This window comes from Megalobrama amblycephala, linkage group LG5 (genome assembly GCF_018812025.1).
Source record: "Megalobrama amblycephala isolate DHTTF-2021 linkage group LG5, ASM1881202v1, whole genome shotgun sequence".
In the NCBI taxonomy this organism is placed as follows: Eukaryota; Metazoa; Chordata; class Actinopteri; order Cypriniformes; family Xenocyprididae; genus Megalobrama; species Megalobrama amblycephala.
The window spans coordinates 7,614,704-7,637,725 of NC_063048.1; the positions used below are offsets into that span (position 1 = coordinate 7,614,704).

At 36.7% G+C, this 23,022-nt stretch overlaps 1 protein-coding gene across 2 annotated transcripts; it reads right to left on the bottom strand.

Moving 5' to 3' along the window:
- Nucleotides 1-1,071: 1,071 nt before the first annotated feature.
- Nucleotides 1,072-8,878, bottom strand: nkx2.4a (NK2 homeobox 4a). Of its 2 annotated transcripts, none has more exons than XM_048190542.1 (2): nucleotides 2,767-8,878; nucleotides 1,072-2,414 (listed from the first exon to the last, which is right to left on the bottom strand). In XM_048190542.1, exons 1-2 carry the CDS (start codon nucleotides 3,134-3,136, stop codon nucleotides 1,774-1,776), a joined length of 1,011 nt encoding a protein of 336 aa, XP_048046499.1. In that variant the 5' UTR covers nucleotides 3,137-8,878; the 3' UTR covers nucleotides 1,072-1,773. The 2 variants fall into 2 exon arrangements, with proteins under 2 accessions (XP_048046499.1, XP_048046498.1); XM_048190541.1 differs by having other exon boundaries at nucleotides 1,072-2,441.
- Nucleotides 8,879-23,022: the final 14,144 nt, after the last annotated feature.

The following is a 23,022-nucleotide window of genomic DNA, read 5'->3' on the forward strand; positions in this document are numbered from 1 at the left end:
TAACTTTGGAAAGACTCATAGCACTTTCAGAAGAAGAAAAAGAAAAGAACAAGCTAATATTCAAGAATCACCAGTTTCCTATTTTCATTTAATCTTATTTGATTTTTTTCTTTTATATGACGTGCCCAAATCAATGTCCGATATTTCTGAGATTTGCTGGATAATTTCATGTATTGCAAGTATGATTCATTAGGCTACTGCATGTGAGTTAGTATTAAACTCGCATTCTGCTTTTTATATTTATACTTAAATATCCATAACATCTGCTTTACTCGCTTACTCCTAAAATTATATATATATATATATATATATATATATATATATATATATATATATATATATATATATATATATATATATATATATGAATACATAATTGTAAATCGTGTTGAATAAATTCTGCTTATTCGCATTAACTTTTATTGTCAATCTATAATATTACTTAACTCCCGTGAATTCGGATATAAATGAACAAAACTATTAAAAATTAAACTAACCTATTTATTGCTTAACTAAACTTTAAATACTTTCAATAATAAGTACATAGAAATAGTATAGATAATATAGAACTCTAAACATGTATATGCAGTTTTATTTTCGTGTTTTAACATATACAGACACTTAAATACCATACACGTTAAATAAAATGAACCAACAGATGACCAAAAATATCATTTTGTCTTTTGCGTAATATAAAATTATAGAACCTATAGGTGGCACGGGTAATTCTGTGTATGTTACTTCGTTGTTATTGTTATTAATTATTAATCATTCATTAATTACTATTACTATAACTTTTTTTGTGTCCGGTAGGTTTGAGATAAACTTAAATTATGATTAGCAACTGAAATAAATTTATCGCAAATAATTATCTCTGGACGCAAATTTAGTAGTAAATGGTAGACTTTACATTTGTTTGTATCTAAATATTGCATAGGCTTCTTCCTCTCAAAATCAGTGAAAAGTTTCCTTCCATCGACTTTTAATATTAAATGTATTTTCAAATATTAATTTAATGAAAACGCTCTTCACAGAGATTACTCTACACACATTAATTCCCCAACAATGGCGTGCAGTTTAATTGATTTATTGTTAACGTTCAATTGGTTTGAAACATATACAGCAGCCATCGTCTTTGTGTCTTTGTTTTAACTTACCAAAAAAAAAAAGAAAAGAAAAAAAAATGAAAGAAAGAAAAAAAAAAGAATAGAATAAATGACCAACGAAAAGACTCAAACATTTATATTACAAGTAAACAGAAACTTAAGTGTTAGACAAATATACAGTCCCTACTTTTCATTTCTCTAAATCAATACATTAGTTTTTACAATAGTCGCACGTTCAGGCATTTATTATGATCTGGGAACTTTTTCAGTTCTTGCTAGAAGTTCATACCTGAAATATGAAACATTGCTTCCCGTGTCCTGGCATTGCCATAGATGTGGAGCAGCAATTTTGTTTAACAACAGACAACCTTCTACTAGAACAACAAAAGGAAGTCCAAAACATACAGCGCGAGGCTAGAAATTGTTATTTTGTCCATAACGAATAGAAGGGTCATTGTAGAAAATTGTGACCACGAAAACTGTTTGTTTTTGTGTTTTTTTTCTAGAAAAACAAAGTGGTAAATTTCCCCCAAAAAACGTGCTCCTTCGATCCGATCACCCGCTTTAAATCTTCACACGGATGCACGGTCTGCTTTCGGCCTCACGCGCAGTTCTTAATTCAGAGTAAAGTTTGTGGAAAAACGAAGAAAAGAAAAGGCGGTCTGTCTTACCACGTTCTGCCATAAAGCAGATTCGACGTGACCATGTTATTTGTGTAATCTACAGAGGTGTCTATCTGTCCCATGTTGTTCATCTGCGAGTGAAGTGACGGGGGACTGGGGGACATTTCCTCCAGGTCTTGGGCCTGAACCAGTGCGTTGACCTGCTGGGTTTGGTGTTGGTTCATAGAATTACTCGAGGTAGGAAGCACGACCCCGGAACCGTTTTGCTGCTGCTGCATTTGCTGCTGGTTTGGCGTCGGTGTGTTGGAGCCGTTTTGACAAGGCTTGCCGTCCTTCACTAAGACAGGGACAGCCACTCTCCTCGGCGACTGCTGCTGTTGACACAGGTTGCCCTCCTGTTGAAGCTGCTGTGCTGCTTTGTCCTTGGCCTGCCGTTTCATCTTGTAGCGATGATTCTGAAACCAGATCTTGACCTGCGTCGGGGTTAGATGTATCATACTAGCCAGGTGTTCCCTCTCGGGCGCTGAAAGGTATTTCTGTTGCTTAAATCTCCTTTCCAGCTCGTAGACTTGTGCTTGAGAGAAGAGCACCCGTCGTTTCCTCCTTGGAGCTGCGTGCAGAGGTGGGATGGATTTGGTGGTGTCGGCCATGCCTGTCAGCGTGCCCATTCCTGTCATGTTCATACCTGTGGAAGGTCCCATGAATCTAGAAACTTCAAAATATGCATAACAGATGTACGGCCATTCAATTAGTAGCAGTGTTGGGCTAAGTTATTAATAATGTGTTTCTTGAAAATGCAGCATTTACGCCTGCACAAATGAATGCAATTATAAACGTTTCAATTGTAACAAACATAAGCAGGAATCTACAAATCAGCAATAACATTATAAGAGGCGACATTATAATACGTACTTTGAATGCAATTTTACTGATGCGAAAAACTAAGGCAAACTCGCCCGAAACTCAGTAAATAAGTACACAAAACCAATGAGAAACACTTTGAGAGATATATATCAAAATAATGTATAAGAACTTACTTGTTGAGTATCTAGGGTCAGGATTGGCGCCGTACCACCCTGTTGCTGCTGCGCTGTTTCTCATAGTTTCTTGGTAAGAGGGTAGGTCCCCCATGTTGGCAATGCTGCCATTGCAGTAGCCCCCCATTGCACTGTGCGAGAATTGGGAAACGGAGTGTGGCATATGGTAGGTGGTCGCCACAGTGGCGTTGTGGCCCATAGAGTGTTGCTGCATGCCAGTCTGGGACACCTGAGGTTGCCGGTACGCTCCCAATGGAGATGTGAGGTTTCCAGTGCTCTCCATGCCACTAAACTTCTTGTAAGTCTCCTCAATTGGGCTCAAAATATCTGTCACTGAAAAAGGTGTCGTGTGCTTTGGGCTCAGCGACATGGTTCAGAAAGCAGATAGATATTTGGTGGTGGAGCTCAGCCGTGTTGTTGTATCAGCTCTGTTCTCGTGGACGTCGACGTAAGAGAGTGCTTGTAGTATGCCTGAGATCCGATTGATCGCCTTGGAGAAGGAGGCGAGCCCTGGCCACTCTTATCTCAGGTTTATTGTAGCCAGGCGCCAGATTTACGACAAACATGAGGGGCGGAGCGACTCCCTAGACCAGCAAACAATAGTCATTGACATCTCAGCAAGATAATTGAGAAAAAATGTTGTTAGTTTCGCATTACATTTATCATCATGCCGATTGAACATTTTCAATGGCTATATTTCTCCTTTTTTTAACTGTGCAATACACGAATCTAACGTCGTCCCTAAAAAGCTTATTCATATTGAATTGAGGCGATGTTTGTCTGAAGTCTACTTCTCCTTCTTCTTCTTTTTCTTTTTAGGCACTGTTAATCTGCGTCAATAGGGAATTCCATACTTTTTCCAACTTTGAGAGCTCTCCGAGAGTCATAAGCGCCAGTGCGTGCTATCAGAGTGGCACAATGAAGACCCCCTCCAGTCTATGACCTAATTTATGCGTCTTAAGCATCATTTTGTGCCAGCGGTGAGGGTCTCTCCCAAATTAGATCATAGTAAAAATATGTCCTCATAAAATCCACATTACAAATACGACTGTTTTTTAAAAAACACAGTTTTTAAACAATAGCCATTTTGTATTACCTATATAGAACTATAACTTTACATTAAGGGAAACGTGTCTCTGTCATAAATATATAAGCTTATGAAGGATGTCAAATTGTAAAAAAAAAAAAAAAAGAAAATCTTTAAATTGTTCAGTTTATAAAACAAATTGTGTCCGGTATTTTTTTCCCCAACACACGAAGCCGTTATAATCACAGTATAAATATGATAATAGGTTCATTTTACCTGCTTAATTCACTCGACCTTGTTTCAAATCGATATTACTCCTTCTGGGTCAATAACCTCACGAATGTGAGCAGGTCTGTAATATTGCAATTAAAGTTCACGTTCTGTGTGGCCTAATTTTGGCACTGATATTCATATAAATTCATTATAAATTCATATAAAAGTAAGGCTCTCCATTTTAAGTGCGCAAGGAAACAAAGATAACTCACGATTGTACTCTTATGGTGCTTTAATGTTACAAGTTTAAGAACAAGAAACATTTCCATGCCTGTATCCATCATTCATATTGAACACCCCTCTGTCTAACACGACCACGTGGGTGGATGCTGCATGGTCTCACACACTTGGATATACTATACAAGTAGCCTATGGAAGGTGCCATTTCTTTAAGTACTTTCAGGTTTGGCACTTTTTTTTTTTCTACACTATTTTTTGTAAATTTACAACGCAAAACAAACACTAACATCCAGCATTTTCTTCTGACTACTAAAAGTTCATCAAATCACATTTAAGTGCTTACTTGTCGGTATGTTTAATTTGGGTTCATTCTGAGACCAGCCAGATAGAAGCATCACATAAAGTTTGGCTTGTGACTCACAGAGCGAGAAACTCGTCTAAGGTTTTGTGCGCCTGATCCATTAGGTAAATGAGGGCCACTCAACCTTGTGGAATATTAAGGCAGAGAGCATGACCGAGGGCCAAGCAACCGCCTCAGTCTGATGGTGGAGAAACCACTGGACGGGTGACCGCTTAGCATTTCAAGTATACAAAGTAACTCAAGAAAAGAGAAAAAACACTAAGATGTTTTGTTTGTAGGTTATACTTCAATGAGGAAGGAACAAATGCAAAATCTATCATCAGAAATGGGATATACTGGACAACAATTGCTCAGGTACTGAAACAGGTTGCCGTATGAAATTAATCGCTTTTCGTTGCATTGAAGGCACCGTGTTTGCCGTGTTTAGTTTAGATGGATTGCTCTGTTTTAATCCTTTCGAAGTTTAGGAACGTGCGGAATTTCTCTGTAAATATGTTTCATAAATGCAATGTGTGCGTATATGTGGGAGGGTGCAATGTTAGTCCCGGAAAAATAAGAAAAATAATAAGATAACATAAAAAAAATATCGAATTATCTAAAAGTAGCTAATGAACGAGTAACAGCCTGAAACTGAAACATGAATGCAATTGCATATGTATTGCTTTTGAGGTAGATTTTAATATACATATAGCTATATAAATTTGTTCATTCAGTATATTATGAATTATTCTAATGCATGTCTTTTTACTTTAATAAAATTGTTTTCCCGTTCAGTTGCATTACTCGGTGAATGTGTTAAACGTTATAAAATAAATAGCCTATTACCGTGCTTTGATTTGTTTTAATGTGCTTTGACTGGAACGGAATTCTGTTATTTCTCAGTTAAACTGATTACGCGTTTCTAAGTGTGTGCATGTAAAAAAAAATGTATGTCGATCTGTGCAGTTTTGTTTCTGTTTGACATTGAGATAGCTGTCACCTATGACCCTTCTTCTCCTTTAATGCATGACAAGAGCTGTTGGTAATTGGCTTGCCATCAAAATAAAAGGCATGGCGTGCAGTATTCCTGTGAACGTTATTCTTTTATCTGCGGTTTATTTTCATTTACGTTTGGTTTACACCTTGCAATTCGTTGCCTTCTATAAACAACCATTCTCATTTAAAGCAGAGCGTATAGTTAAGCCTTGGAGTGAATGGGCAAACACATGTGTCCACTGGAGTGCTTGATGGATCAAGGGTCAGTCGGGGGAAAGAGAGCCTGGAGTAAGAGCTGAGGTCCTGACCCATTATCTCACAGATCCGACTGCGGAACAAAGTGTCCAAAATAAGTTAATGTGTACTTTGCTGTAGACACAAAGGGCTCGGAGTGATAATATAGTGTATACAATTTAATGGCATCGCATAATGTAATCTAAAACACCTCAAAATGTGTTATGAAGATTTTAAACTTCACGAACAAACTCTGGTCTAGCTGTTGTTTTATAAAGAATAGGCTACATTTCTGGTCAAGGCGCACCGCAGGTCAGTGTTTCAAGTCCACTGAATAAATAGGCTAAAACATCTACAGAAATCACGACATTAGATATCACGTTTCAATATTTGTTGTAATTACAATTCTGTTGTTGCCCATGTCATAGCCTATAGTTTCCTCCGGGGTAAATCAATGTATCAAAATGAAGAATTAAGATAGGACATGGAATCATGATACTCCACATCGCGCGACTATTTGTTTAATCAATTTAGAGGACAATTATGTTAATTAAGATCAGCGTATAATTTTTTTTTTAATTATTATTAATTTTGTTAGAGCCTGAACAAAAGTAGGGCACGTTCAATTCATCTGCTTGTTTTGAGGCAAAAATAACTAGCGACATTTGCTGTTTCATCTAAAGAAACAGTTTGGTAGATGTACGTCTAAGGTTAAAAACGCTGTTATCGTTGCAACTCAAAGAAGATTCAAAAATCCATAATCAAATAACAGCAAGGTTGTTCCTACATGGGTGATCTCTCATGTTTTTTATGTAGGCTAAGTCTCTAGATGTAACCGCCAACGAACACGATTTGCCCAGGTGTAGGCTAATAAGGCCTGCCATTTTCAGACAAGATCTTGCACAAACTATCAGCAACATTTTAACTAAGGCGTTTACATTTTAGTAACACATAAAGTAGCTAATATTGAGCAGTTTACATCTACATGTTAGTATTTTCAATTTCATGGTAACTAAGATGTAAAAGTTCCATTCTCATTTAGCCACCGATTTGCATTAATATTTGTGTTGTAAGAAGAAATGTAGCTTTTGTTTTATATTTAGGTAATTTATTAATATATTAACATTAAAGGCATCAGATTCTTTAGACGCTCTTCTGTTTTTGCAAAATGTTATTTAAATATTCACAAGTCGTTGATATATAACAGAAGTGCAAATCTCAGCCTTCAAAACACATCTAATATCTTTATAATCCTTTATATGACGGTTATCTCTTTGTCTTGTCTAAACGCAGTCTAGAAGCAACATTACATGCCATTTTAAGTCATTTTTTTATTACGAATATAAATATCTCAAAAATATCTCACAATAGTAAGGAAATTAATTATATTATTGTTCATCTGCTTAAGTTAGGCTAACATCCAAGACGGATGCAATGCGCAGACACACTGTGCAATTAAAGTAAGGAAATTTTAATATGTATAATAAAAATAAAAGATTGCTCTTATCAAATGTTGTAATTCGCCCTTTAATCAGCATACAGTAATCTAAGAATCCTGCATAGGCTAAAGCAATTACCATTTCGCTGATGTCGACCATTTTGTACTACAAGCAGGCAGGTGCACGTCCCAGCTTCCCAGTTGTAGTAAAAAGCAGCCTTTAAGTACTGCATACCCACCGTTAAGAAGGTTAAAGGTCCTCCCAAGAGGAGCAAGTATCTGGCAGGCCTCTCCAAAATCTTATTCTTCCGCGCAAGTTTTCATTCAAATGTAATTAATGGAACTCGATGGACGAAATGATGCTAATAGGTTGCAGAACACCGGGCGCTGTAGAGACAATACCATCTCCAGATTTATATATATGAAAAAGGCTTATTAGTTTACATGTTATTTATATATATATATATATATTATTATTTTTTTTTTACATTACAAAGCAATGCTATAATACAGGCTTTGCGAAGGTGTTTGAGAATAGAGTAGCTATGTTTAAAATTTATCGTGGTAGGCAGAGCTATTTGTGCTATTGAATTAAAGAAGGAAGACGGAAACACTTTTCCCTATGTCATGGAATATTGCTGCGCAAATAGGTAATTCGTTTCTATTAAGTTTCAAATTAATGTTAATTATAAATATACTTTAAAAGTGATTGATAATTTCTGTTTTTACGGAAATCGTTCTGCTTACTAATGATTGTGTTTTACTTTAGTGATTTTTGTGTTTGTTTATTGTTGTTGTACCGGCTTTAAGATAATAAAATTGACAGTTGGCTAAAGAATTTAATTTATATTTTCAAAATTAGATTTGAGGTGCAATGATACATATAAAAGACCGACTGTGAATACTTAAAACACATGTAGGAAAAATGCATGTGATCAGTTCATCTGAAGTTTCCCCTTCATTTTTTTATTTTTTTATTTTATTATATATTTTTTTGCAGCTTTGAAATGGTATGAAATTGTTTATGACAGAGTGAAAACATTTTAACAGCACATGTGACCTTAATGTAATATAATATAGCATAAAACTGCTGAACCTGATTTGATGAACAACATGAGGTTCTCTGAGACCTAATTAACACCCACGTCTGTTATTTTTTTACACTTGTGATGTAACTTAATAAAAGAATCACTGCATAAGAAAAAAATATATATAATGACATAAGTTTGTTCAAAGAAATGCATCATTTTACACTTAAACTGTTGCAACTTGGTCTGCCTCGTTTTTCTATCAGAGGCTTAGTTTTAAAAGTGGTAACAAAACAGAGAGGCGGCTTTCATGCTTGCATTTTTAATGGAGGAGACCTCTAGCTTTAATCTGAAATTGCTCTCAAGAGACTCAAATATAACGCTAGTTCAGTGACCTCACATCTGCTGCTGTGCGCTTATATTATCAACACAAATTTAAACGTATTACCTCAGTTACTGAACTATGCACAGACAACTTAATGTATTGTTCACAAAGTCTGTTATCTGTCAGTCTCAGCACAAACGTGTTAGTGTACGCTACCGCCACTTCACTAACCAACTTGACAAGCTAATAAATTAGAAATGCTGAAGACAGTCTACAAGCAAGCTAGCTTTGTAAAAAAAAAAAAAAAAAAAAAAAAAAAAAAAAAATACAACAGTAAACTCTGTTCAGTAACTATTACTTTCACTATTACAGTGTCATTACTGATGCAGATAGTGTTTAAACATGTATATTTGTTTATGTATTTGTGTATATGTGTATAATATTGTGTAAAATATGAAGAAATTATTCACAGTTCATATGAAGATGTCTGTATATTTTTGTTTTATAAAAGAATATAATGTTATGTTTGTTGTGGCAATCTCATGTAAAAGATAAGACTTTATTGTTTAACATGTTTTCAGTTTACTCTCAGATGATACTCTCTTGTTGGCATGTACAAGTGCCTTTGTGTATTGACCTTGAGATGAGGTACTGCTGTAATCACAAAACAACTATTCTAATTCATCCTTCAGTCCTTTTGTATATGCTTCTTTTATTGAGTGGATTTTTTTTAAAGATAGGGATTTATATTCTTTACGATAATGATTATTCTTTACTATAAGCTATGTACTATAGTTGTTTATTTTCAAAAATTTCTGAAAAGCTAACATTAAATGTTTATCTTGATACACTTTGCTTTCCTAGTAAAACACCTTTGAAATTCAATTCATTTTAATACATCCTTGCATTCAAATTAGAATTATAGTCTCTCTCTCTCTCTCTCTCTCTCTCTCTCATTCTCTCTCACACACACACACACACACACACACACAGGTTTGTTTTTGTGAATTGTGGGGACATTCCATAGGCGTAATGGTTTTTATACTGTACAAACCGTATTTTCTATCCCCCTACACTACCCCTAAACCTACCCATCACAGAAAACTGCACAGTTTTACTTTCTCAAAAAAAAAAAAAAAAAAAAAAAAACTCATTCTCTATGATTTATAAGCCTTTTGAAAAATGGGGACATGGGGTAATATCCTCATAAGTCACCCTCTCCTTGTAATACCTATGTCATACCCGTGTCATTATACAAATTTGTGTCCTGATATGTCACAAACACACACACACACACACACACACACACACACACACACAGGTTTGTTTTGCTATCAAAATGAGGACATTCCATAGGCGTAATGGTTTTTATATTGTACAAACTGTACATTCTATCCCCCTACACTACCCCTAAACCTACCCATCACAGAAAACATTCTGCACTTTTACATTTTTAAACCTCTCTTAAACCTAAATGGGATGGAAAAGAACTAGAAGGCCAAGAAAACTTTCAAAATTTGATATCTGATGAAAAGTTTCTCAGAGTTTCGTCTTTGACAAACTGGAAGAATTCCAGGAAATCACACTAAATATTGATTCTTGCTTAAATAAGCCATTTTGTTCTGATTGTTTTTTTTTTATTATTCATTAATTTTTGTACATGTTGTGTACATTTCTTGTATTTTCTGTTTGTATCTTAATAAAGAGACCAAAAAATAAACATGGAAGGTCATTAAAAGATTGCTAAAACAACAAAACTGGTGGTGGTCTAAGACTTTTGCACAGTATATATATATATATATATATATATATATATATATATAGCCATTACCTTGTGAAATATTCCCTTTGAATAACATAATCTTTAATCTAGTAGAGCTTAAGGGAATTCAGTGGTGTAATGCATTCTGACTATGTGCAGGTTGCTCAGAAAGATCACTGGATGCAATTGAAACCAAAGTCATTTACATTAATGAGTTCTCATTACATACAGCTTACTTGTGCTAAGAGGAAGCACAGGTTACACAGTTCCAGTACTACCTTTGGTAGAGCAGGTATGAGTTTATTATAATTGTGTAATGGAATCATGAAAATGATGTAAAGGGTCTTTTAGATTTAAAAATGCTGTCCCCAATACCATTACCATATGTCCCTAATACAATACAATAATGTAATAACACTGCAATGTGCAAAATTTACAGTTATAAGGCGGATGAGGGAATGTCAATGTCATCTGCATAGATGATCCTGTTATGTATAATTAAAATAAATGTGCATTACAAGAAATTACATTTGTCTGTCTCAAAACATTTTACATAATGTTTTTTCAACAGGGTGACAGCTATAGTTTTCTTTTTTCTAAACTGCTTTGCATTTCTAATGATACTAACACATGTGCCCATTTGTTTTTCTCCTTTGCTCTATTTATACCACTTTTCTGTGTAAATAAATCTGTGCTTCAGTAAAGGTTTTTTTTTTTTTTTTTTTTTTTGTGGACAGCATTGATTTTTTTGAACGTTGAACTAAGCCTATTATTGCAAAGTGTAATATGTATGTGTAATATGTAAAATGATCTGCGAGAGACCACTGACTATGATGTATGGATGACTGTTTTAAAAGGAGCTCAAATAAAACCATTTTTGTTCTCAGCCATAAAACTAACGTTCTTGTTGTAGTTACTGTGTTGTATTGAACGTCCTCATTTGTACTGAACTCCTGTTTGTTTGGTTATGAAGGTGAGTAATCCATGATCATGACTTTTTCCAAAAGTTTCTTAGTAGCCTTCTGTGAGAGCAGAAAGTGTTGGTCAGAAATGTTATGGCCTATTTGTCTAAAAACACAGTAGGACTTTTCAGTCTGCTCTGAACCCCGGGTTATCGTCGTTCTAAAGGAACGTTTCACACTTGTAACTTAGAAGCGGGGTTAGGACAGCTGTTTACCCAGGGTTATAAACCGTGCTCGCACCAGGGGCGGTTCTAGGATCAGCGGATATTCGACTAAAATTCGGTAATTGTTCTTTTTATTTAAAGGAATTAATTAATTATTATAATATTAATATAATATTTGTATTATAAAATATCCACACATTCACTCTTAATCGTAATCGCAAAACGTTTCTTGTCTTGTCGCAGTCACTTATGAATTACATGAATCATATGATAGCACATTTTCAATTTAAAACGAATATTAAGAAAATTTATATTTTGCATCACCTAATATTATTGTCAGTCGTTGAACATTTCTATCGTAAAACAGTTGTCAAATAATAGCCAAAATGTTTAGCTACTTACATCTTACCGCGCACTCTTTCACCGTTAAAATTAAGCTTAGTTTTTGGAATTCGCAATTTGGCCATTTCTAATTATTGGGGTTGTAGGCCTGCCTGTTCCTCTAAATGTCTATGGTCTAAAGTAGAAAGTAAAATATAGTTAAGTAAATTAAGACATAAAGATCACGATATTATGTCTTAATAAAAGAGGAGAAGAACTTGTGGTTTAATCTGTTGGCCTAACGCTTTCTGTGAGGAAGGCCTATTCGCTGCTACGTCTGTCATTGAGAACAATATTAGTGGATTAGTGCAGTGAATCTCTTATTTGCATATAGTTACTACCTAATGACAGGATCGCGAAAGTGTAGAACTCAGTGATCTCGCGCTAAACACATCTTCGGCTCAGCGACTCTGGGGTGCGTTTCCTGTACAACGAGGTAACCCGTTGCTTCACTACCATAGTACAATGCATCGTTGAACAAATCAGCTAGCTAGTCATTACTGTTTCCCGAAATCGTATAGTCGCAAACCTGTCGTTCAGCCATGTTGGTGAATATCAGGCAGGTGGTGTTGTAATGACTTATTTAAATGAATCCGTTTGAGATCGAATTAATGCTAGATTTTTTTGCAATAAAATACGGACATGCATCTGAGGACTAATTCTAATTTTTCTCAGTTATTTTGCTTTATTCCAGATTCAATCATTGGCTCGTTCTTACGTAGGCTATAGAGCATGTAGGCTATGCACATGGCCTTCAAATCTCTTGACAAACTAAAATATGTAAATGACATTTGTATATATATTCGATATATATATATATATATATATATATATATATATATATATATATACATATCACTTAATGTAAGCTTGCTTATTTTGCCCACATGTCTTAAAAACAAGAAACTATGCTTCTAACCACAGCTCAAGAGCTGTCGTTCCAACTACACAAGTTTGCAATGCAGTATGCGAATGTTCGTTTGAACGATGGTTTCCGGAAACACCAAATCGTTTAACTATTTTAGTAACGACGGAACTTGCAATGTTAGTTGGCTAACAATTCTTTTAGGAAACACACCCCTGATCGGCCTTTGCGTCCAAGATACATCTGCTACAATGCTCAAAGCTGCAAAAGCTGTTGTAAGTAACATTTGATGCAAAAGGAATATGTTAGAATAAGTGGCGTCGCTTCACTTCCACTCTTAAATCCCTTCACGTGATGTGTCAATCGAATGCGCACAAAATTTCGGTGAAAGTAATAGGTCATCCGGGGACTTTCACCTACTGTTTTTTGAATACTAGCTGCGTCCCAATTCACAGGCTGCATCCTTTGAAGGCCAATAGACTTAAGGGTCAAGTGGAGCTCCACTCTCGAACAGGAAATACGTCACATCCACTAGTGGAGCTATCTACAGCTATGGCCACTGGGCATGCATACATCAATATTGCGTCATTTAATTACTGTATTTGCATTATTGTAAGGGTAGGTTTAGGGTTGGGGTAGGTGTAGACGTTAGTAAAACACAATCTGACAAGTAATAATTTTATTAATTGATATTTTATTGTGAGATTTTGCCTCACTATGTTATTTTAACACAAGCCATCAAAACATAGATTACGCCTAGTCGTCATGCAACATCAGCTAACATGCTGAGACAAAATTATTCAAGTATTTCCTGTTCGAGAGTGGAGCTTCACTTGCCCATGGTCTGCAGCCAGACCATTCTCTCTAAGGCCGCATTAAAAGGCGGATTGCGTCACAGCAGCACGACTTAAGGTCTTTGCACACTAAGTCTGAAATTTGCGTCCGTAATTTTCGCATGTTACAAAATAAATACGACCTCACGTTATGTCAGTCTCGTTTACACACTGCCTCCGAAACTTTCGTCCGTCAAAAAAAAAAAAAAAAAATCGGATCAGGTTCGATTTTCTGCGTTTTTTGCATCCGTGGCACGCATTTTGAGAGACATTTTGACAATTCAGAGGCACTGTACAAGCGAACGGCAAAATCGCGAATGCCATCTGACAAGTTGATCCACATTGTCTACAGTACATAGCAGTAGCACTGTATGACAAACAAAGTGCGGAATACAAAGAGTGCAATCTCAGGATTGGATGGACCCAATATTTCCTCTTTCTTTTTCTCTTTTTAAGAAGAGAGAGGACATGCTCACTGCTTGAAGACTCCATTTTGTATTGTTTTGCTCATTTTTTTGCAACAGATTCATTAATATGAATCTGTTGCAAAAAGACTCAGTGTGCAAGGTCTCTGTGCGTGACAAATTTTTATGATCACGTATATGAAAAAACGCATATGAAAATTTCGGACTCAGTGTGCAAAGGCCTTAAGGCTGTTCCAGTTCGAAGGCTGTGTCCGAAAACTGGAAAATGCTGCCTTCGGAGGACACATTTTATTGTAGGAAGGCATCAAGGCATATCCAAATCCAATGTTTGCTTCACTTTCTTTTTCTTGAGATACCTCCCATAGAAAGCAACGAAATTACCACATTCAAGGTCCAGAGAAGTAGTAAAGACATCGTTAAAATAGTCAACGTGACTACAGTGGTTTAACAACAATGTTATGAAGCGACGAGAATACTTTTTGTGGGCAAAAACAAAACAAAAATAATGACTTTCTTCAACAATTTTTCCTCTTCCCTTTCAGTCTCCTACACAGCTGACGCAGTGACCGAACAATGCTCGGTCCATACTTCACGCCCTTCAAAGGCATGGCCTTTGAAGTCCGCATCCTTCAAAGGATGCAGCCTCTGAGTTAGGACACAGAACATTCGGGGCTTTACTTTTAGTAAAGTATTCAAGGCTTAAGCCCCGTTAGCCCAATAGCGCTACTCCTGTAATTTAGCACCGCTTTTGCACTGTTCGATTGCGGTGCAATGTGCAGTGTGAAACTATAGTGTTAGACTGGATGCTTAGCAACCTCCTTTGGACAGACATGGAAACACAGTGTGTAAACAGATGTTTCAGCATTTGACAGGAAAAATGTCAAACGGTGGCGGAAAACGCATCAGTCGGCAATGTGTAATAGGACGAGCACTGCTAGAACCTTTATGCAAACAGGTCACGTGCGGCGTTCGTCCATACCTGACACTAACACGCAAATAACCTATGCAAAAAAAAAAAAAAGAACATTTACCCAGGGTTTAGGAATATACACTGTGAAATGTCAGTTTATGAATGCCCAGGATTAATTGTTGGGCAGCATGTAAATTATGAGCAGTGTGAAAGGAGAAGCAAGATAACCCAGGATTCTGTTTACCCGGGGTTTAAAATGACCCAGGTTTAACTATTTCAAGTTTTAAAAGCTCTAGTCATTCATTGTGAAAAGCCTATCAGAATTATATTTTGTTAAATAAGAACACTCAACAGTGGTATTATTTATATGTATTATTTATTTAACTGTTACAGTGTGATGACAACTTGATCTCACATATTATCTCACATATAACATCTCACATGTTATCAAAATTAGTAACTCTTTTACACCAACATCTGCTTGTTTTTTGCCCTAGAAATGTAACATTTACAAAGATTCTTCACATAAGCTTATTGCTCCATCATCACTATCAGTGCACAAGGGATCAAAGGAGTTTGTTAATTTCACATGGAATAAAAGCTGGTAAGTTATCTTAACCCTTTCATGCATGAATTATGACAACCTCAGCCCCCCCCCCCCCCCTCCCCTCTCCAATGTGTTTTTATTGCACTATGTGCATTATGTGTTTTTGGTTTTAACTGAAAAGATACTGTATAAAGCATAATACAGTAATAACTTGGTAATACTGTGTTCATTTAACAAACCAATTAATAAGATTATATAAAATCATGAGAAAACTATAAAATATATACTAAAAATATAATACAGCTTCAATTATTGCAAATGCAACTGAGTTTGTTCCTGTTTGACCAGCAGATGGAGAAAAACTTCATACAAATTGAAATGTTGCATGTCTTTGATATTAAAACATGCGAATGTGATTCCATCAAAGATTTGGAGGAGGTACAACTCTGTGGAAACCCAACTCAGACTATGTAGAAAACACTCACGCAGTCTACCAAAGTACATCGATTTACCCAGATAATTAAATAGCAGATAATTCTGATAATGTTTAAAGTGGACAAATTTCTACCATAGCTCTCCTCTCTGAGAAAACCTCAGACTGAAATCTACGTTGATCTATTGATGTTTTCAGACTGTGGAAAAAACTAGCGATTAGGTGTTTTCAGTCTGAAATGAGCATTGTTGGGAGTAACACATTGCAAGTATTACATTACATAATTCAACTCATCAACTAATTAGTAGAAACTGCAAGAGTTGAATTGGGTGTGTCTGATGAGGGAGACATACAAAATGTGCAGCGGTAAGGGGTCCCCAGGACAGGTTTGAGAACCACTGTTCTAGAGCAGCAGCACAGTCAGGGGCAATTTACTTACTTTTTTGGACATTCGTTTGGAATTATAGAGTGGTGCAGGTATGACGTCAGAACCTGGAAGACTAATTTGCTGCTGGTTCCTCCAAGAATTTCCTATGGGTTTTATAATGTTTTTTTTTTTTTTTTTTTTTCAATTTATGAGTAAAATAAGGTCTGTGGTAAACATAACTTGATGATATCTCGACATTTTGTTCTACAAAATACGTTTCATACACCCATATTGAAAATGCAAATTTTGAAGAAGTTGTGTTTGTTTTTGAAATGTATGTTTCTAATAAGTAAATAGATGAGAACATTTGGAACGTTCAAAATTTCCTTGTTGATGTGTTAATCCCAATCCAGCTGGGAAGTTATGCGCACAAAACCAGTAGCTTGACAGTGAGTGTGTACAATTTACGTTGTACAAACCTGATTCCAAAAAAGTTGGGACACTGTACAAATTGTGAATAAAAACGAAATGCAATAATTTACAAATCTCATAAACTTATATTTTATTCACAATAGAATATAGATAACATATCAAATGTTGAAAGTGAGACATTTTGAAATGTCATGCCAAATATTGGCTCATTTTAGATTTCATGAGAACTACACATTCCAAAAAAGTTGGGACAGGTAGCAATAAGAGGCCGGAAAAGTTATTTAAGGAATACATATAACATATAAGTACATATAAGGAACAGCTGGAGGACCAATTTGCAACTTATTAGGTCAATTGGAAACATGATTGGGTATAAAAAGAGCCTCTCAGAGTGGCAGTGTCTCTCAGAAGTCAAGATGGGCAGAGGATCACCAATTCCCCCCAAAATAGTGGAGCAATATCAGAAAGGAGTTTCTCAGAGAAAAATTGCAAAGAGTTTGAAGTTATCATCATCTACAGCGAATAAATATCATCCAAAGATTCAGAGAATCTGGAACAATCTCTGTGCGTAAGGGTCAAGGCCGGAAAACCATACTGGATGCCCGTGATCTTCGGGCCCTTAGACGGCACTGCATCACATACAGGAATGCTACTGTAATAGAAATAACAACATGGGCTCAGGAATACTTCCAGAAAACATTGTCGGTGAACACAATCCACCATGCCATTCGCCGTTGCAGGCTAAAACTCTTATCTAAATGTGATCCAGAAGCGCAGGTGTTTTCTCTGGGCCAAGGCTCATTTAAAATGGACTGTGGCAAAGTGGAAAACTGTTCTGTGGTCAGACAAATCAAAATTTGAAGTTCTTTTTGGAAAACTGGGATGCCATGTCATCCGGACTAGGACAAGGACAACCCAAGTTGTTATCAGCGCTCAGTTCAGAAGCCTGCATCTCTGATGGTATGGGGTTGCATGAGTGCGTGTGGCATGGGCAGCTTACACATCTGGAAAGGCACCATCAATGCTGAAAGGTATATCCAAGATCTAGAACAACCTATGCTCCCATCCAGACATCGTCTCTTTCAGGCAAGACAATGTCAGACCACATACTGCATCAATTACGACATCATGGCTGCGTAGAAGGATCCGGGTACTGTAATGCCAGTCTGCAGTCCAGATCTTTCACCCAAAGAAAACATTTGGCGCATCATAAAGAGGAAGATGTGACAAAGAAGACCTAAGACAGTTGAGCAACTAGAAGCCTGTATTAGACAAGAATAGGACAACATTCCTATTCCTAAACTTGAGCAACTTGTCTCTTTGCAGACTGTTATAAAAAGAAGAGGGGATGCCACACAGTGGTAAACATGGCCTTGTCCCAACTTTTTTGAGATGTGTTGATGCCATGAAATTTAAAATCAACTTATTTTTCCCTTAAAATGATACATTTTCTCAGTTTAAACATTTGATATGTCATCTATGTTGTATTCTGAATAAAATATTGAAATTTGAAACTTCCACATCATTGCATTGTTTTTATTCACAATTTGTACAGTGTCCCAACTTTTTTGGAATCAGGTTTGTAGAACAAAATGTCAAAGTCTCATCAAGTCACATCAAATGATTACCACAGACCTCATTTTACTCACAATTTGAAAAACACCATTATAAAACCCCATAGGAAAGTCTTGAAGGAACCAGCGGCGAATTAGTCTTCCAGGTTCTGACATCATACCTGCACCACTCTATCCACCTTTTTCTGAACGTGGAAGTCTCGCCTGACTCGTACTGGAATGATGCTTTACATTTAAGGTCTCTTGTGTTTCAAGTCAAATTAGTGTAATTCAGAGTTGATAATGTAATGTTAAATGAAAAAAAGGGCATAGCTCTACAGTGCCATCATTTTACAGTATCGCAATGACTGTCTTTTGTCATCAAAGTTTAATGAGTGTGTAGATGACACGAAGCTGTCCGAAGTTAGCTGCACTGAAAACATATGAGCTCTTATATCCAACATGCAGCTTCCGATCGGGATGAAGTTTTGTCCTGAAAATGATTAGAGCACACATATACCCTCTTTGGGGAATATTTTAACTTAAGTGCTGCAAGCCATGCTCGTTTTCCCATGCCAGTCTAGCATAAAATGCAGGGGATACGGTGCCGTATATGGACATTCTCTTCAGATTCGCTGGTGCTCAAAACATGTAATTTTTTAAGAATTTCTTCAGTTTAGTGCTGTTACATGGCAGCCAACAACAGCACAGCTTAAAGCTGCGCACATTTTTATTTTTAGTAATGTTCAAAAAGTTTCTGCTTAATTAATTCAGATGATCTTTTTGACCCCCGTTTTGACAATGTGAAGTCAAGTCGTCTTCATTTATGTAGCGCTTTTCAAAATACATATTGTTTTAAAGCAGCTTCACAGTGACAATAGGAAAATTATTATCGAACTAAGGTTGGTTTTTGATTGAATCACTTCCGTTGTAAAAATTGTTAATTATTACTCTAGGGGTCGCTTAAATGATACCTTTTCTACTGAAAAAACCCTGAATACCTTTAATGCATTCTTGCCATTCATTTACGTGTTTAGTATCTATAGGTTTGCGTGTTTGAGTGTGTATGTGCGCAGAAGCTTGGTCTTTTTTTTTTTTTTTTTTTTTTTTAAAAGTGATATTTGCCAAATTACTTGTCTGGTCCGCATAATACAGAAAAATTTGTTGTGTCCGCGGATTTATGCGAACTGGAATAATTTTGATTACGTTTTATCTATACATAGGGAAAGGAAAGGAAGCCTTCGCAGGGGATAATTTAGTTGAAACGTCAGGGCTGTGTTATCGTCATGTCTACTTCCTCGTTCTAGTAAGAACTCTAGCTGCTGTGTTTTGGACCAGCTGTAGTTTGTTTAACAGGCGAGCTGAATAACCACCCAGTAGAGCGTTACAGTAATCTAGACTTGAGGTCATGAACGCATGAACTAACTGTTCTGCATTTGTCATTGAGAGCATATGTTGTAGTTTAGATATATTTTTAAGATGGAAGAACGTGGTGTTACAGATGCTAGAGACGTGACTTTCAAATGAAAGATTGGTATCAAAGAGCACACCCAGGTTCCTAACTGACGAAGAAGACTTAACAGAGCAGCCATCAAGTGTTAGACAGTATTCTAGGTTATTATGTGAAGACGTTTTTGGTCCAAAAATTAGAATTTCTGTTTTTTTCTAAATTTAGTAGTAAGAAATTACTGGTCATCCAATTTTTTTATATCAACTATGCATTCCGTTAATTTAGTGAATTGGTAAGTTTTGTCAGGGCTCAAAGAAATATAGAGCTGAGTATCATCAGTGTAACAGTGAAAACTAATGCCATGCTTCCTAATGATATCTCCCAAGGGTTAGGGTTAGGGTTAGCATGTTCAGAGTGAAAAGCAACAATCCTAGTAATGAGCCTTGCGGTTCTCCATATTGAACTTGTGATCGATATGACATCTCTTCGTTTACTACTACAAACTGATAATGTTCAGATAAGTAAGATTTGAACCATGCCAATGCAATTCCACTAATGCCAACATAATTTTCAAATCTATTCAAAAGAATATTGTGGTCTATAGTGTCAAAAGCAGCACTGAGATCTAGTAACACTAATAGAGAGATACAGCCATGATCTGATGAAAAGAGCAAATCATTTGTAACTCTAATGACAGCAGTCTCAGTACTATGGTACGGTCTAAATCCTGACTGGAAATCCTCACAGATACCATTTTTTTTTCCAAGAAGGAACGTAGTTGCGATGATACTGCCTTTTCTAGTATTTTTGACAGAAAAGGTAGATTCGAGATCGGCCTGTAATTGACTAATTCTCTAGGATCAAGTTGTGGTTTTTTAATAAGAGGTTTAATAATAGCCAGCTTAAAAGTTTTCTATACGTATCCTAGTGATAAAGATGAATTAACAATATTAAGAAGAGGATCTAGAGCATCTCTTTCAATTTCAAAGTTTAGACAATTCTTCTTGTCCTAAAGCAAGGAATAAATGGATTTTTTTTCCTCAGGGACACTACAGTGCACTGTCTGACATGATACTGTAGTAGACGGTTGCATGGTTATAATTTTCTTTCTAATATTGTCAATCTTGCAAGTAAAGAAGTTCATAAAGTCATTACTGCTGTGCTGTTTGGAGACATCAGAAGTTGAAGCTCTATTTCTCGTTAATTTAGCCACTCTATCAAATAAATACCTAGGGTTATGTTTATTTTCTTCTAAAAGATTTGAGAAATAAGCAGATCTAGCAGTTTTTAAGGCCTTTCTGTACTCAATCATTCGCTCTCTCCGCGAATTGCGAAAGACTTCTAGTTTTTTTTTCTTCCAGCTGCGCTCCATTTTTCTGGCAGCTCTCTTAAGGACCTGAGTGTGCTCGTTGCACCACGGCGTTGGATTAGTTTCCTTAATCTTCTTTAAGTGCAGAGGAGCAGATGAGTCTAATGTGCTGGAAAAGACATAGTCAGTACTTTCTGTTGCAACATCGAGGTCTTCTAAGCTGTCTGGTATGCTAAGGCGAAGAAACTGATCAGGAGGATTATTTATAAAGCAATCTTTAGTGGTAGAAGTGATGGTTCTACCATATTTATGGCAGGGTGGCAGTTTTGCAGCCTTGGCTAAATGTAGTATACATGAGACTAAATAATGTCATCGCTCTGCTGCAGAATTTCAATGGCATCAATATCGATTCCATGTGACAATATTAGATCTAAAATATGATTACAACAATGAGTCGGTCTTGACACATGTTGTTTAACTCCAATAGAGTTTAGAATGTCTATAAATGCTAATCCCAATGCGTCTTTATCATTATCTACATGGATATTAAAATCACCAACAACAAGGACTTTATCTGCAGCTAGTACTAACTCCGATACAAAATCAGCAAATTCTTTGATTAAGTCTGTATGGTGTCCTGGTGGCCTGTATATAGTAGCCAGCACAAATGTCAACTTACATAACATTACATAAAGAACCATCACTTTGAAGGAATTATATTTGAAAGACTTTTGAGTAATACTGAAGATAATACTATAAATTACAGCAACACCTCCCCCTTTGCCTTTCTAAGGAGGATTGTGTTGATGAGCGTAACCTTGAGGCCTAGACTCATTTAAAGTAATGTAATCATCTGGTTTTAGCCAGGTTTCTGTCAAACACAGCAAATCTAAATTATTGACTGTGATAATATCATTTACAATAAGTGTTTTTGAAGAAAGGGATCTAGTATTCAGCAACCCAAGCTTTATCATTTGTTTATCAGTATTATCTCTGTTTTTTATTTGTTGAACATCAATTAAATTTTTACCCTTAAATGGGTTTGGAAATTTTTGGTATTTACTAATTCGGGGTACAGACACAGTCTCTATGTGATATCTTGGTGAAAGAGTTTCTATGTTTCAGGATTTATCTGACTTCTGTGACGTGAGACAGCTAGCAGACGGTTGGTTTAGCCAGTCTGTCTGCTTCCTGACCTGGGCCCCAGTTTGTCATGTTTTAGCTCTAAGACTATGTGCCATATTACTAGAGTGAAGAGCAGCACCATCCCAGGAGGGATGGATACCATCTCTTTTTAACAGGTCAGGTCTTTACACACAAATATGTGTTTCCCCCAGTGAGCCTGCTTGCACAACTGTTGTGCAAAGTCAGGGAGGACGAGGAGCAGGTCCTGCTAGTGGCTCCCTTTTGGCCCACCCGGTCCTGGTTTCCAGAACTGATGCTCCTTGCGACAGCACCTCCCTGGCCCATTCCTCTGAGGAAGGACCTTCTGACTCAGAGACTGGGCACCCTGTGACACCCGCGTCCAGACCTCTGGAAAATCCATGTCTGGTCCCTGGATGGGACGCGGAGGTTCTAGGTGATCTACCCCAGTCATTGTAGACACCATCACTTCTACGAGAGCTCCTTCTATGAGGAACCTCTATGACTGAAATGGAACCTGTTTGTTGGGTGGTGTTCTTCTCATGGGGAGAACCCCCGAACTTGCTCGATCAGGTCAGTGCTTTCCTTCCTGCAAGAAGGGTTGGAGCGAAGGCTGTCTCCCTCCACCCTCAAGGTGTATGTTGCCGCCATTTCTGCACATCACGACGAAGTTGATGGGACATACATCTACGTTGATGGGACATACATCGTATGTCTTTAGGGAAACATGACCTGATCGTCAGGTTCCAGAGGGGGGCGAGGAGACTGAAACGGAATCCACCTCGTCCTCCCTCTATACCCTCTTGGGACTTGTCCCTGGTACTTTCACTTTTGGCGTACAGCGAACGTGACCGACTGAACGTCTCGGTTACGTATGTA